Genomic DNA, 16,718 nt, shown 5'->3' with positions numbered 1-16,718 from the left:
AGGCATTAGGAAATAAGCACCAAGGTACATGGTGCCTTGCAAGAGATTCCCAAGTGTTCCGCAATTGTTTTTCCTCTCTCCTCTGTGCGAGAAAAACTTTTGCGGTATAAATCTGAAACCAGGTGTTCCTATGAGGTAGCGCAGGAGGTCCTTGGGAAAGGCGAGGACAAGCTTGGTGTTTCCTCTCTTCCAATCCCCTTCCTCTTCTTCACCCCCTTCCACGGCCTGCCTGCGATCTTAGATCGCGGCTCCATGGCTTTTCTTTGCTTAGCCCAGCCAAGCTTTCTTCTGCCACCCCGTTTCCTGGAGTGCCGAGGAGGTACGGCAGAAACACATGAATTGGGATTGTGGCACCCTTGGGAAGCTGACCATGCTTTGAACTTTAGGAGAGGAGGAGGAGTCCCTTCCTCCTTCCCTCCCTCTCTCCCTATCAAGCCCCCGCAGGTTTGACATGAATGGGCAGGGGGAGGGGTCGAGGATAATGTGCCGGGCAGCAAAGAAGACCAGCGACCGATGCTATTCTACCTGGCAGTGTAGGTGTCAGCTCCGTGGGCGTCCCGACCAACAGCTGAGCAGCTCCAATGTCTGGCCGCCGAACAGCTGAGTCCTCCGGGAGGCAATGTGAGGCCCTGAGAGGTATTGCAAGCTCGCAGGGAGGTGGGATGGAAAAGATAGAAGAGAATGAGGCTGCAATAGAGAGAGCTGTGTCTCGGTTCCTAAGACCATCAGAAATATGTTTTCTGATAGTCTTAGGCGACTCCCCTGTGAAAGGGTCGTTTGACCCCCAAAGGGATCACGACCCACAGGTTGAGAACCTCTGGTCTAAAATGTCCTTGATCTCAAAATGCTGCTCACCCTCCACCATAATTGGTGGTGGAGGAGGAGCAGTGGCAGACCTTAACGGAGATGTGACCTCGGGTTTCAGCAGACTGCAGTAGAATATCGGATGGATTTGTTGTAAACTCTTAGGGCATTCTAATTCCACAATGACAGGTTTTATAATGCGCATAATGGGGAAAGGGCTGATATACTTTGGTCCTAACTTTTTGGATGGTTGCAGCGATTGCAAAAACCTGGTGGAAAGATAAACTCCATCCCCCACTCAGAAAGGCTTCAGCTCCATACGTTTTTTATCTGCCTGAGCCTTATTTGCTGTCCTGACTTTATCTAAAGCTTTCCTAACAACCGGCCAAAGGGAATGTCAGGTTTGTTAGCAGGCAACTCAGGCAAAGGGATAAAAGTCTGTCCATTAGCCATTTAGAAAGGAGTGAAACTGGTACTGGAGTGCAGTATTATTATAGGTCACTTCAGCAAAAGGTAACAGATCAGTCCAATTACCTTATTGATAATTGATAAAACAATGAAGGTATTGTTCCAGAACAGAGTTCGTTCATTCTGTCCCCCCATTCGTTTGAGGATGATGACTAGATGACAGACCCTGACCCAAACCCAGAAGGCCCAGAAAGACTTTCCAGAACTTGGAGGTGAATTGGATGCCCCTGTCTGCTATGTGCTGTGGGGCCCCATGCAGGCGATAAAAATGCTGCACAACCACTTTTTTTGGAGTTGGAATCTTTTGACATGGGATAAAATGGGCCTATTTGGAGAATAAATCAGTAATGACCCAAATGAAAATGTTTCCTGCACTTTCAGATAGCTCCACAGGGACAGGCTTGGGTAGCCGACTCACTCCAATCTTCGGTCCCGGTTTCTTCTGTTTTGCTGCCATGCAGAGGCATATCATGCACACACACATACACACAGTAGGGCAGATGCCTCTCCGGGCTGGGCACTATTGCAGAACTTGCTTTATGTAAGGATTTGCCTCAACTAGATTTCCCAAGAAAGCAGAACTCTTGAAACGGGTATTGTTTCAAAAGGAACTTTTATTGAGAGTTTATTTATTTATTTATTTACAACTATTTATATGCCGCCCAATCCCAAAGGACTCAGGGCGGCGTACAAGGTTAAAAACAGTCATAAAAGAATAAAATAATCCAGTCATACCCCGAGTCCGATCATATCCCGGCCCCCCGGGGACATCAGTCCCAGGCCTGCCGGAACAGGAGAGTTTTAACGGCTTTCTTAAAGGCCAGCAGGGTGGGAGTAGTTCGAACCTCGGGGGGAAGTTGATTCCACCAGGTCGGAGCCACCACAGAAAAGGCCCTTCCCTGAGGGCCCGCCAGCCGACATTGTCTGGCCGACGGGACCTGAAGGAGTCCCAATCTATGGGACCTCACCGGTCTCTGGGAGCTGTGCGGCAGAATGCGGTCCTGTAAGTAACCTGGCCCTATGTCATGAAGGGCTTTGAAGGTGATAACCAACACCTTGAATTGCGTCCGGAGACCCACAGGAAGCCAGTGCAGCTCGCGGAGGATAGGTGACACGTGGGTGTACCTTGGCGCGACCACAATCGCTCTCGCGGCTGCGTTCTGAACCAACTGCAGTCTCCGAACGCCCTTCAAGGGTAGCCCCATGTAGAGCGCGTTACAGTAATCCAGTCTTGAGGTGACAAGGGCATGAGTGACTGTGAGTAAAGCCTCCCGGTCCAAATAAGGCCGCAACTGGTGCACTAGGCGAACCTGTGCAAAGGTCCCCTGGCCACAGCCGATAGATGTTGTTCCAAATTTAGCTGTGAGTCCAGGAGGACACCCAAGTTGCGTGCCTGCACTGAGGGAGGTAAATTTGCCCCCCCTAGGACTAAAGATGGACCATCCAGTTGGCCTTTGGGAGGCAAGACCCAGAGCCACTCGGTCTTGTCAGGGTTGAGTCTAAGCCTGTTCACCCCCATCCAGACCCTCACATCTTCCAGGCACCAGCACATCACGTCGACTGCTTCACTGAAAGGACACGGGGTGGAGATAAACAATTGGGTATCATCCGCATACTGATGATATCTCACCCCGTGTCGCCGAATGATCTCCCCCAGCGGTTTCATGTAGATGTTAAAAAGGAGGGGGGACAGGACCGAGCCCTGAGGCACCCCATAATCGAGGCGCCTAGGGGTCGATCCCTGTCCGCCCGCCAACACCGATTGCGACCTGTCAGAGAGGTAGGAGGAGAACCACCGCAATACAGTGCCGCCCACCCCCACCTCTCCAAGACGACGCAGAAGGATACCATGGTCGATGGTATCGAAAGCCGCTGAGAGGTCAAGAAGCACCAGGATAGAGGAATAACCCCTATCCCAGGCTCGCCAGAGGTCATCGGTCAGTGCGACCAAAGCAGTCTCAGTGCTGTAGCCGGGCCTGAAACCAGATTGAAAAGGGTCCAGATAATTGGTTTCCTCCAAGGATCGCAAGAGTTGAGACGCCACCACCTTCTCTACAACCTTCCCCACAAAGGGGAGGTTGGAGACGGGACGAAAGTTCTTCAAAACAGCTGGGTCCAGGGAAGGCTTCTTGAGGAGGGGCCTCACCACCGCTTCCTTTAAAGGTTGCGGGAAAGACCCCTCCAACAAGGAGGCGTTGATTATCGCCTGGAGCCAGCCTCGTGTCACCTCCCTACTGGCAGAAACCAGCCAGGAGGGGCACGGGTCCAATAAACAGGTGGCGGCATTCATTGCCCTCACGGCCTTGTCCACTTCATCAGGGGTCACAGGCTCAAACTCGCTCCAGATAACATGACTAAGACCAGCCCCCTGGCAACTCGGCTGGCACTGCCCAGTCGGAGTCCAGGTCTCTCTGAATCTGAGCGATTTTGTCCGACAGAAACTGAACAAACTCCTCAGCTCTCCCCTGCAAGGGTTCCTCCGCCTCCTCCACTTTAAGAAGGGAGCGGGTCACCCTAAACAAGGCGGCCGGGCGAGATTCTGCGGACGCAATAAGTGCGGAAAAGTGAACACGCTTTGCCACCCTTATCGCCACTAAATAAGTCCTAAGATAGGCTCTTAATAGTGATCAGTCAGATTCAGAGTTACTGGCCCTCCAACGTCGCTCTAGACGTCTCTTGTGGCGCTTCATCTCCCGGAGCTCCTCAGTAAACCAAGGGGCCCTCCGGGGACCACCACCACAGAGAGGTCGCAAAGGCGCAATTCGGTCCAGGGCCCCGGATGCCGCCTCATTCCAGGCCGCAACCAGGGACCCGGACGAGTTGTGGACAAGGGAGTCAGGTATTTCCCCAAGCTCCTCCTGGAACCGATCTGGGTCCATTAGGCACCTGGGGCGGAACCACCTAGTCGGCTCCCTCTCCCTGCGATGGGGGAGTGATGCTCTGAAGTCCAGCCTCAATAGGAAATGATCTGTCCATGACAAGGGCGAGATCTCTATTCCCCTTAATTCCAGATCATGTCTCCATTGCCCCGAGAGAAACACAAGGTCGAGTGTGTGACCACCCCTATGAGTTGGGTCCTGAATTACCTGGGTCAGGTCCATGGTTGCCGTGGAAGCCATGAACTCCTGCGCCGCCTCTGAGCGATCGCTGAGTGATGGCAGATTAAAGTCCCCCAGTACTATAAGTCTGGGGAACTCCACCGCCAACCCGGCTACTGACTCCAGCAACGCAGGCAGGGCTGTTTCAACGCAGCTGGGAGGTAGTACGTCAGCAGCAAGCCCAACTGAACCCGTGAACCCAACTTCAATAGGAGGGACTCACACCCAACAACCTCCGGGGCAGGAATCCCACGAGGGCTCAAGGACTTCCGAGCGATGACTGCCACTCCCCCACCCCTGCCCTGATGTCGAGGCTGATGAAGCACCACAAACCCGTCCGGCACATCTCCGAGAGGGAAACACCCCCCTCAGGGCCCAGCCAGGTTTCGGTTATACATGCCAGGTCCGCCCCGCTGTCCAATATTAAATCACGGACAAGGGGGGCTTTGCTGACAACGGACCTGGCATTAAGCAACAGCAGCCTGCAATCAGGGCCCTGTACTCCCCTGTCACCAGTACTACAGGATGAGCCTTTTGAGGGGCCAGAACAAGGAATCGCTCTAACATAGCGAGTTCTCGTTCCCCAAAGATGGCCTGCCCCTCTGCTCCCGCCATATCTGCCCATCCCAGTCATGACCGGGATGCTCCAACCTTCTCCCCTCCCCGGAATACCTCCACCCTCACCAGCCTTCTCCCTTCCTGACCGGACTCGCTTTCCATACAAACCAAGCCCAAGGGTAAGTCCTGCCCCCCCTACTTTTGCTATTGCACTCAGCAGAAGGGGTACCAGGCTCCACCCCCGACTCCACCATTCTCATACCCCAAACACTCAATATACATTCACACTCAATTTATATACATAAAAAGTAAAAAAATTCCGCATTCATACACCCTAAATACAATAATAAATTTATATATAACCGGGCCACCATTCATCTACATGCATACTCACACCCACAGCAAACATTCTCTAAAAAAAAATAGTATTGCCCCTCTGTGTCCCAGGCTGGTCCAATGTGGCCGGCTAGATGATCATTAAGTACTTGTCTTGGGGCAGACCGTACTTGGCCTTATGCTCCTCAAAGAGCTGGGTCAACTTCTCCAAGTTGTTACTGGCCGTCACCGCAACGGCGGCAATTGCTGCCAAGGCAACGGGCGAAGTCACGCGGGGGACCCAGATCACTGGAGAAGGCCCCGCCGCGGAACCTGAGGAAAACGACGAGGCAGTGGCGGCAATGATAGCGGAGGAGGAAAAGGAAGCCACACACGGGGCAGCGAAGGTTGGCTGAGCGCCGGGCCGGGTTGCCCAGGCGGGCTGCTGCGGCGAGGCCTGCCGCCACGGGGGGGGGGCTGTGGCTGCTGGTGGAGCAGGCCGACACTCTCCAGCGGCAGAAGGTCAGGCTGTGGGTCACTGCCATGCGGGACGCGGGATGTGCCGGGCAGCGGGGACGAGGCGGTGGCGGCCTCCAGGCACAGCAAAGCGGCCGAGGCGAAAGACGAAAGCCCTACACAAACCCAGTTAGAAAACTGGCTAACCAGACCAAGCTTCAGTGGAAAGGAAGCCATGAGGGTAAGAACGCTGGGCTGGGCAGGGTAAGGCGGGGTAAGGCGGGGCAGCAGGGTAAGGCGAGGCAGCGGCAGCTGGAAAAGCCGCAGACGAGGCATGCCCTGCACTTCTCCCTGGCGAAGGTTGAGAAATTTTCCTCCGCCCGGGAAACTACCCGGCAGCTCCGTCGCCTGCCTCGCCCGAGCCCAGCCTCTTTCCAAACTCGTTGATAGGCCCGAACGCTGCCGCTAGCCCGGCTCTAGTCCCCGCCTATCTTCAGCTCCGGCGCAGCAATGGCGGCGTCGGCCTTGGCGCTTTCCTTCGTCCTTCAACCTTTGCAAGCTGCCGCGGGCTCCACGAGAAGGGCACGAACGGGCCTCTGTCGGTGGAAAGAAGCCGCGCCCGCCCCGCGCTGGGCTTGGGGACTCTCAGTCTTCAGAGACGAACAGAAGCGGCCGTTGCACCCAGGCGAAGTTCGGCTCCTCAGCCTGGAGTTTCGGCGTCCAAGGCAGAGCCGAACTGGATTAAAGGCCTGGAGACTGCAGGGCGAAGCGGGCACAGCTCCTCCACCGCACGCCGTCCCGTCCGGCGAGGCTGCTTTCGGGCAAGCCCGGCGCCGGCTGGTCCCTCGCTGGGGTTGGTGTCGGCGGAGGCTGCTGCCCGTGGGTTATTGATAGCAATAGAGCAAAGCAAGGTCTGAAGAATTTACACTTGAAAGGTTATATCATAATGCCTATTCGGGATTCCTTCCTCCAGAGTCCAATCGTCCGGTAGAAATCTGGCTAATCCATAGATGCTAGGTTGTTTTGAGAACCTAGTGATTTAGTACCCATCTCAAGGTCTCTCTCCATTTTGAGCCGGTCCCAGGCTCTGTTGTCTGGAGATAAGGCAGATGTTTTCTGGCCACATTCCTTTCTCACGAAAGGAAAACGTTTCAAAGAGGACAGAGCAGAGCCAGGCAAATTCATCCCCCAGGGAAGCAGTCTCCCTCCCACCAGAATGGCAGAACCCCAAAAGGAATACACAGGCAAAGCAATAATATGCAGGCAAATACATTGAAGGGGTATGACACTTGTTTAGAACCAGCGTGTCTATGACAATTAGCCATGGCCAACTCACTGCGGGACAACTCGCCATGGTCAACTTGCCACAGGACAACTCGTTGCTGGAGAAAAATTACACTAATAATGGTGGAAGAGAATCATTAAAGGATGCAAAAGGAGGGACAGTATAAAATGTAATGACAAAAAATTAAAATATTTTTTAATTTATTTTAAATAATTAAATAGAATTATTAAATTATTCTGGAGTGAGTTGTCCCATGGCAAGTTGGCTGTGGCGAGTTGTTTTGCGGCAAGTTGGCCATGGTGAATCGACTATGGCGAGCTGGCTGTCGCAAGTTGGCCATAACAAGTTGACTGTTCTGGCCATTCCCAGAACCAGTTATTCAATCTTTCTCTGTGCTTAACAATAATGGAGCTAAGAAAGAGGAGTTCAGTGTCATACCTTAAGGGAAAGAATCTGGATCACTCAGCCTGAAAATAAGGTTGAATGCCTTGTTGCATCAAGCTAAAAAGCATCTTTATAATACATGGTCAGTATTTTGTTTACTCTTTGAATTTTGTCCAGAGTCTCACTATTTTAAATAGTTTTAGACTAATGCTGAGCATATAAATATTAATATAGGTTTTTTTCCCTATAACAGTGATGGTGAATCTTTTAGAGACCGAGTGCCCAAAAACTGGCCCCGCCCCCACTCCACCACCCGCCCTACCCCTGCTCCGCCCCCCCATGCCTGGCTGCCATGTCCTTGGCTGCGCTGCTCCGCGAGGGCCATGCTCAGGGGCGACTCTCCTTCAGGGGGGCTGCTGGAGAGGAGGGGGCTGCGGGGGAGGAGAGGCTGGGGCAACGGCATGTGTGCCCACAGAAAGGGCTCCGAGTGCCGCCTCTGGCACCCATGCCATAGGTTTGTCATCACTGCCCTATAACATCTGTTCATTTTATTAATATGTGTGAAAAATTACATTTGTTAGGTCATTAAAACTTTTTCTTTCTCTTTTATCTTAAAAATGGAATAACAGTTATTCTTAAGTTCTATAGAATATTTTGCCAGCTAATACTAATCAGTCTTTTTTTAACAAAATTTGTTTGCCTAGCTATAACTCATATTAATTTATACTAAATGAAATTGATTTGATAAAAAAATTATATTAGAAATACATTTACAGACCACCATACTCTCTCTTTTTAAGGATAGTTTAAAATTTAAAAATAATGTGGAGTTATTCAGGGATGGCTTTCTCAGCTTTCACTGAATGTACAAACAAAATATCTTCCTGTATATTGTTTTTAAAGCTACATTTTGGCTAACATGTTACATTTTTCTTACAGCACAAACATTTGGAGAAGTTATTAAGTTAGATGTTGCTGAACCCCAGCGAAAAGTTTGGGATAATAGTTCTATTGATTCTGTACTGAAGAAACTTGGGGAAGCTGAATTACAGCTTGAAACTGATCTCATGGATAACCTAAATATTACCAGTGGTAAGATTAAATTAAAGCTTTCATTTGGAGTTTTGAAATCCATACAAGGCTTATATTTTTGAATTTTTTATGAACTGTAGTCAGCAGAACATTAAATCAATTGTGCGGTTTTACTTGATTATTAAGAGAATAAAACATCTAGCACAAAATTTCTCTGCTTTGGTCTTGTATAATAGCAACTCTTGCTTTTTTAAAGCTAAAAATCATTAGCTAATACAGGAGTTTTCAAGCTTTTTCAAGCAACAGAACCTATTTGTTACCATAATTTAAAAATTCTTGGAATCTGATCAAGAGTGATGTAACTTCTAAATGGAAGCCCCATCTTTCTACTACAGTATAACTTAGTGACTAAGATAAAGAAAAATCTTTCTGCAAGAAGTTGGGGAGGGGAGGCTTAATTTCTTGCTGAGAGTATTTTTCCCCATTATTTTAGTCCTACAGATTCCATTGAAATATTTGGATTTCATGGAACCTAATTTTAAAAAATTCTACCTTAATATATATATTTTATTTCTGGGTCAGGTAATGTTGCAAGATTATCTGGATCTCATTTTCAGGTGTGGACATGATTAATGTGGATAAGGTGTTATTTAACATGCTCATATTTCTAGGCTGGATGTGTGTCCGACCTTTGGAGATAGTGGAACTATGACTACCTGGATCTGGGAGATGTTAGTCCTTTGTTTCAGGCCTACACCTTGACTCTTCCTTAGACTCCCTTTCTTTTTTGGCCAACTTTCACAAGTATTATCTGTTAGAAGCTTAGCAAGAAAATGTTTGCAAAGCACCCTGTTAGATTGTTTATTATCAATGTTTTTGTTAAGTTTCTTATTGTGGATGTTTTTATTGCTATCCTTGTGTAAGCTCCTGCAAGTCTGTATAGACAGCATACAAATAAACAAATTGCATTAGCTAAGCCAGAGTTCTCCAACTTTCCTGGCCTTGTGGACCAGCAGGGGGAGGGGAAGAGGGAGAGGGGATGGTTTCATGCGAGTGGCCAGTAAACATGCACGTGCAGCTCCATTTGCATAAGTGGCATGCACATGCACCTGTCACTCACACAAATAGAGTACGCATGCACATGCTTGCCTGCTGCTTGTGTGTGGCGGTACATGCATGCCGCACTCACCCCTATTTCCACGGCCAGGTTGCAAACACCTCATAACCCAACTAGTGGGCTGTGGCCCAGAGATTGGGGACCCCTGTGCTAAGCAGTATGAGATACAGAATTCATAAATATACATAAAGATTTCTGGATGTTTACTTGACATAAAAGTAGTCCTTGACTTATCACTGCAATTGAGCCCAAAATTTCTGTTGCTAAGCAAGACAGTTGTTAAGTGATGTTTTGCCTCATTTTATGACTTTTCTTGCCATAGTTGTTAAGTGAAACACTGCAGTTGTTAAACTAGTAATGGTTGTTAAGTGAATCTGGCTGCTCCATTGATTTTGCTTGTCAGAAGGTTACAAAAGCTGATCACAAGGTATTAGACACTGCAACTGCTATAAAAGGTTTGATCATGTGACCATGGGAAGGCTGCAACAGTTGTAAATGTGAAAAATGGTTATAAGTCACTTTTTTCAGTGCCATTGTAACTTTGAATGTTCAATAAAAAAAATGTTTGTAAATTGACTACTATTGTAGTTTAAGAGATTGATGTTGACGTTTAAAACCTTAAATGGCTTAAAGTAGACATGTCAAACATAAGGCCCGAGGGCTGGATGCGGCCCGCGAAGTGGTTTCATATGACCCGCGAAGCCATCCTGGAAACAGTGAGGGAACGGCCCCAGCTGCCTTGGCCCTGGCCCAGGCTGGCCGGGAGCCAATGTACAATTTTGTGGTGGCAATCTGTGTTGAAATGCATTCAGTCTTAGCTCCACAAGGCCGTCTAGAAATAGTAAGGGACCAGCCCCTGCCGTGTTGGCCCGGCCTCCTGGATGCATGCTGGGGAGGTGTCACCCTTGTGAGGAATGAAGAAATGCACCATCACCTGCAAGTGGCCAGCGAATGGCCTGGCCTACTTCACATATCTGGTTTGATGGGCTCTGGGGGAGGGGTTTTGGCAGGCAGCGGGGCGCTCTCCTCACAGCGCCGAGAGGCTGAGCTGGGCGGTGCAAATCCAAAAAGAAACGCGAGGCCACCCAGCTCCCAGCCTGCCTGGTTTCAGCAGGCAGCGGGGCGCTCTCCTCACAGCACCAAGAGCTGAGCTGGGTGCGCGAATCTGATGAGAAATGCAATGCTACCTAGCTCCCAGCCTGCCCAGTTTCAGCAGGCAGCAAGGTGCAAAGTTGGCGAGCTTCGCACTGCCCGGCTCAACCTCAGTGCTGAGGAGAGTGCCCTGCTGCCTGCCGAAACCACGACCACCCAGTAGGCCACACCCAGTCCATCCACGCCCATCCAGTAGGCCACACCCACCTGGCCACACACCCCCGCTCCCCCAAGGGCAACCGCAATGCTGATGCTGCCCTCAATGAAATTGAGTTTGACATCCCTGGCTTAAAGCCTACTTGAGCAATCACTTTTTCAATCTTGAACCTGCCTGGGTTCTTAGATTGCAGGATAGGTCCTTTGGAAGATGTCCTCATTGCCAGAAGTTTAGCTATCTTAGCATGTGTGCTTGTGTGGGGGTACTTTTTTGCGTGGATCCAGGGATGAATGCTTTCCCCAAGAAATAGTGTAGCACACACCTCCCAGAATTTACATAAAAAGCAAAACTACTGTTTTTTTAAATAAAAATTTTATTAATTTTTAAATATTACAGTCTTTATTTTTGTCTGGGTTCAAATATTTAAGATTAACTTCTTCAATATAAATCTGTTCAATGCTACACAATCCAGTATTTTTTTCCTGATCCTCCTTTCTTCCCCATATTTTTTTCCATTTTCCCCTCATTACACCGTTACAACTTTTGGTACTGTTAATGTATACAAAGTTAAACATAAGCATCTTCATATTTTACTAAATACAAATAATATCAATTCATAAATCAGTAATGTCAATTCATTAATCAATATCCTCCTTTTCATGCTCTTATTAAGGTTTGATTTCCCATCAGTGTTTGAAATATCTTTATCAGTTATGATTTTCTCAATATTAATTACATTTATATAGCTAAAAGTTTTATTCAAATCAATTCTCTTCTTATCTTCATGTTTCCCAAATCCAAAAAAAGAGAAGAAAAAAAATGCTATCTTAATTCTAAATTATATCTTTCTTGATAAAAGTCTAATTATATCTAAGGGTCATCCGTTCTTTTAATCTTATTCAAACAAGTATTTAAACATATAATGCCCCCTCTAAAAGGTCAAATCTTCTGTTTTTTAAATGTGACTCTAGCTTTCTTTCTTTGCCAAGTCACTTTCCAAGTCAGGGCAATTAGATCGCCCAGGAATTTTCTTTCTATTTTTGTAAAAATTGCTTGGCACGAGGAAGACAATTTAGGTAGAGGGGGGAATTCTTCCCATTTATATTCCTTAAACAACTCCCAATTCCTTTCTCCCTCCATTTCTCTTTTCATTCCCTGTCTCCCAAGTTGTGACATTTTCCTTAATAGCTCTATATTCCCTTTTTAAAAATCTTCCTTGCCATCAGATATATTTTGCAGGCCTAAGGGGTAAAAGGTCTTTTGCATTTTCATTGTTATAGCTAAGTTTTGCAGTATTTTGTTTGTATATAGTCATTTATATTTCCCTTCTTTTATCTCTTCCATCTCTAAATCCATTTCCTCTGTTATGTGTTCTGATTTCTAGATTATTTGTTCATACTTTGTAGTCGTTATCTGGGAACTTTCTAGTTGTAGATTTAATTTGGAGATTTGCTCATTCATATTGTCTAAATTGTTTTTAGTCTCATTATGATTTCTTTTTATGTCCTCTTTGCAGTCAATAATTGTTTGGTGAATTAATTGTAGCATCAAATATATTTCCTTCTGAAAAGTGTTTGTTTTTTCTTGAGGCATCGTTCCTGGAGATCCTCTAGTATCACCAGACTCAGTAAGAGTAGATCAAAGTTTCCTCTAATTTTCTGTATCTTTTATAATTCAATAGATTCCAGAGTATAGGTTCAGTCCTGAAAGCAATATTTTATAGTGGTCCTTTGTCTCAAGTATCCAAAAATTGTCAATCAGGCAAGGTTGTAATCCACAATGTTCAAAGTGTTCAAAATGTTCAACCTCTCTGAAAACAGCTCAGAAGTCTCTCCCAGCCAGGCATAGTCCAAGGTCAAATTTTTCTTTCTCTCCCACTAGCTCTTGAAGTTAAAAGTCCAAGCTCAGTAGGTTTTTATATCCAAGAAGGTCAGGGTGATGAGTATGCCAAAATATCGTCCTTTATTGCTAGCTGTTCTTCCAAGCTAGGAATAGTGCTATACCCAAATCCATTACTAGATGTCATTCAAAGTCCATTTTCCACTCTTAAAACAAAGATTTGATTTCTTATATTTCTTCTTACTATTTTTTTTCAAAGAGAAAATCTTAACGGTTATCTCAGTTCTCAAATTTATCAAAGCTGTAGCTTTATGTTACTTCTACTTCAATATTGTATGTTTCTATCCCCCATAGAATTAAAATACCACTTCCATTTACATTCTGATGGAGCTTCTTGGGAGCCTTTCCCAGGAAATTCAGTTGTAAAATAATAAAGAAAGGATCTATATTCTCACCCAGTTCCAAACATGCTGTTTATGAGTAGTAAGTAGTGCTTTTTTCTTCTTCAGTTGTCAGCAGCTAATGGTTGGCCACAGGAATGTAGCCAGTCTTTCCCCTGCTGGTTTGGAGGGCTTTCCTTGGATCGAACGGAAAGACCGCTGTCTCTCCATAATCAACAAGGCACCCCTCCTCTTCATCCCCTCTTCGGGGCAATTTTAGGGCCTTTTTAGGGCCTCCAGCAGAGCGAAATCGGGTGCAGAAGGCAGAATGCTGCCTTCCTGCATCCCGTCTCACCGCGACGCAAACTGGAAGTCAAAAATTACTGTTTTTGTCCAAAGTGTTAACTGCTAAATTGATTTTGATTTCTGGATTTTAAATGAATGAAAAATGTCTTTGCTATTAAATTTATTCTTAAACAGTAGTACCTAGATCAGAGTTTAAGTTATAGCTTAGTTAATTAAAGATATTCATTTTTACTTAATAGAGACTTGAGAATTTCTTTTAAACTCCAAGGTGGGATAATATCTGGTTTTTTATACAATTGCAGTACAGTTTCTTTAATAACATGGATTAAAAATGCAGTTTCTGAATGCTGAATGCTATATTTCATGATTGCTGAAAGGAATTCAGTAAGAAGTATGTTTCAAATGATAACATTGTTGTTTTTCTTTAGAAGTGTCAAAGGCAACTTTAACAGTAGGAAAAAGCGATGATACTAGAGCAGTAATTTCTGTTGAAGGAAAATCATCTATTGAAGCTGATAATAATGAAAATATGGCAAAAGCAAGGCTTCAAGAATCTGTGTTAGCCCATTTATTACCTGAACCTACTCTGATGGAAGGTGTGTCTTGCCAATTCTCAATTTAAGTATATTTAAACATAATATTCTAATCAAGCAGGAAAAATACATTAAAGAAGTTTGACAAGAATTTGTTATTTGTATGAAACCTTGCAATCCATCTAACTGTTTTATTCCAGCATAACTTTGGTCCTGATTGATTGTACAAGAGCATTATAATTATATTTATTTCTTATATTTTTATTCTTCTGCCTTGTTTCTGTTGTTCTTATTGTAAACTGCCCAGGACGTCAGTACACTGGGCTAGTTGACAAATGCTGTTACAGGTAGTCCTCAAGTTATGACCATAACAGAGCCTTATCTGTGATGATCATAAAGTGAGTCACCCAATGACGAAACCAATTTCACTATCTTTTTTGTGGCATACTAAGAGAATGTGGCAATCATTTGCTGTGGGGCATTTTTGACAAAAATAGGAACTAACTAGCAAAAGCTTTGTAAATAACTATTGTGATTCCATGATACTGAAAACAATCATAAATGTGCTAAGCACTCAAAATACGATCATTTGACTGGAGGGGGGGCTGTTGGGACTTTGGAATTGGATCATAAGTAGAGTGAGAGGTCTGTTGTGAATTTGAATGGTTGTTAAGCAACTAGTCGTAACTTGAGGACTATATATAGTTAAATCATTCAATCAGCCATAACTGAAACGTGTAACACAGAAGAATTTAATAACATTTCATATGGCATTTTTAAATATGACTTGACTGGTTATAACTTACTAGTGCTATTTTTGAGTGCTGTTAAAGATTTTTAAATGATAGTCATGCGTAATATTTGAAAACAATTTATGCCCTCCTACTTAATTTGCTGTGTGTAAACATCTTAAGAAGAGCTAAAACTTTTTCCCACAGATGATTTGGAAGCAGAATTTCTAGAAGAAACCCAAAGAAACAAATGTCAAACAGATATATTTCCTGTTGCTGAAGTGTGGGTTAATGAAGGAAAAGAGAAGGAAACAATGTAAGTCCCCATATTTTAACTACCTCCATTTGAAAATCAATTTTTGCAAACTAATAATAAACTATTTACTTTTTTCCCATGGTTGTGATGTTCCCACAGGTCAGAAGTTCATATTGATAATTGTCACTATGACGACAACAAAGATCTTGCTATAGAAGATGGAATTCATAAAAAAATGCCAATCCATGATGAACCATCAGTAGGTCAGCACCTGCAGTTGTTTAAAGCAAAACTCCCCCACATTCTTGGACTGATTGGTACATTTGGAAATTTCAGAATACTTGTGGGTATAGTCATAAAATGGATGCTATTAGAGAATTTTCCCAAAATAGCTGGAATGTAGGGACAGTACTAGTCACAAAAGCACTGAGAATATATTCACGATCTCTATTTAGCTTTATGTTATTAGAGGGCTGGTGATCATTGGGCACTAGTCATGTAACATTTCTATCTTGTAGGAACATTTATGGATTTATTTAATGCCCAAATGCTTTCCTAGAAATGAAGACATATGGAGATTCCCTCATCTTAGTTAATTTAGCTAATTCTCTGTTAATTCTAATGCTGTATCTATTGTTTACTGTTATTATAATATTGTTTTATATTGTAAGCTGCCCAGAGTCCCATAATAATAATAATAATAATAATAATAATAATAATAATAATATAATGTATTTTGCAGCATGAGCTTCCCATAGACTGATAGATTGATATTTATGCACATACACAATACACATGCATGCACACAAGACACATTTAAAGTACCAATAAAAGGGAATATTTGTAGCTCAGGATTGAAATGAGAGTGACTAGCACTGATGACGTTACCTAGTTTGAGTAATGAAACATCTGCAAGAAAACATCCAAGCTCAGAAAGCACCAAAGACTCCTCACATTTAAACTGTTCCTTCTGAAGGGAATATAGTGGGCCATAAGACATCCTTACATAAACTAATTGACATCCTTAGGCCTTAAATCCTTAGGTAAAAAGAAACTGGGTTGGATATGTCTGGATATTTATTTATTTAAGTACATTTATACGGCAACCAATCTTAAGCAAATCTAGGCAGCTAACAATATTAGAAATGTAATAAAACAATTATAATAATACGATGGCAGATGAGAAAACATTTGCATGCTTAATCATCTCCTGATCTGCATGCCTAGATAACAACCAGGTGTAAAGGCTTTTCAGAATGCTAGTTGGGGCCAGCCACACCCACATTATTTTTTTCTATGTTGTTTCAGTATAAATAGGAAAACTGTGTAATAAAGTCCCCTTGCCTGAAAATAAACTTTTGCGATCCGAATGTTCTTAAGGAAAAGAACTGTCAGCAGAATCTTGTCTTTAAATCTGATTCTCTCTGATCAGTACAAGGATTTAGGAAGAAAAAAATTCAGATGACACAGAAAAGAAATCGTGTGATGACTGAAGGAACTCTTCCTTTTGCTATTTATCCTGCTGAAAAATCTCAGTTTTTTCACACATAGATTTTCATAGTCTGTAGTGGTGTGGAGGACAGTTATTTTTTATTGTTTAATTTCAAGGAATTATGAGTTAAGCACAAATTTTAAAAATTAATTATAGAAATCTAACTACTGTAGTTACAATGAAAATATTGTAAGACTTTGATAAGATATCTTTAAACTATTAAAAGAGGTATTTGTAAGAAGACTGTCTTAAGTACTGGAAGTGCTATTAGAAATTATAAATAAATAAAAATGCAATAAATGTTATATAAACTAAGTCTGGAATCTTTTACACAGGATAGTTGATAATAGTAATT

At 44.3% G+C, this 16,718-nt stretch overlaps 1 protein-coding gene across 19 annotated transcripts in view; it reads left to right on the top strand.

Moving 5' to 3' along the window:
• The window catches only part of NEK1 (NIMA related kinase 1), a 94,600-nt gene that overhangs the window by 56,114 nt on the left and 21,768 nt on the right, over positions 1 to 16,718 (top strand). For 12 of the 19 annotated variants that reach the window (XR_005554664.1, XM_039326473.1, XM_039326472.1 and 9 more), the window contains 4 exons: positions 8,308 to 8,460; positions 13,780 to 13,947; positions 14,823 to 14,931; positions 15,031 to 15,188. Coding sequence is in view for 15 of the 19 variants with exons in the window: in XM_039326473.1 (XP_039182407.1) it covers positions 8,308 to 8,460; positions 13,780 to 13,947; positions 14,823 to 14,931; positions 15,031 to 15,188 (588 nt within the window). In the remaining 4 variants the exon portion in view is untranslated. Of the gene's footprint in view, positions 1 to 8,307; positions 8,461 to 13,779; positions 13,948 to 14,822; positions 14,932 to 15,030; positions 15,215 to 16,718 lie in introns of all 19 variants that reach the window. The other 7 variants (XR_005554666.1, XR_005554667.1, XR_005554665.1 and 4 more) reach the window with 2 other exon arrangements.

The sequence above is a fragment of the Crotalus tigris genome, unplaced genomic scaffold, assembly GCF_016545835.1.
Source record: "Crotalus tigris isolate CLP2741 ecotype Arizona unplaced genomic scaffold, ASM1654583v1 scf7180000024341.3516292, whole genome shotgun sequence".
Classification (NCBI taxonomy): domain Eukaryota; kingdom Metazoa; phylum Chordata; class Lepidosauria; order Squamata; family Viperidae; genus Crotalus; species Crotalus tigris.
This window is presented reverse-complemented; position numbering and strand designations above follow the sequence as displayed.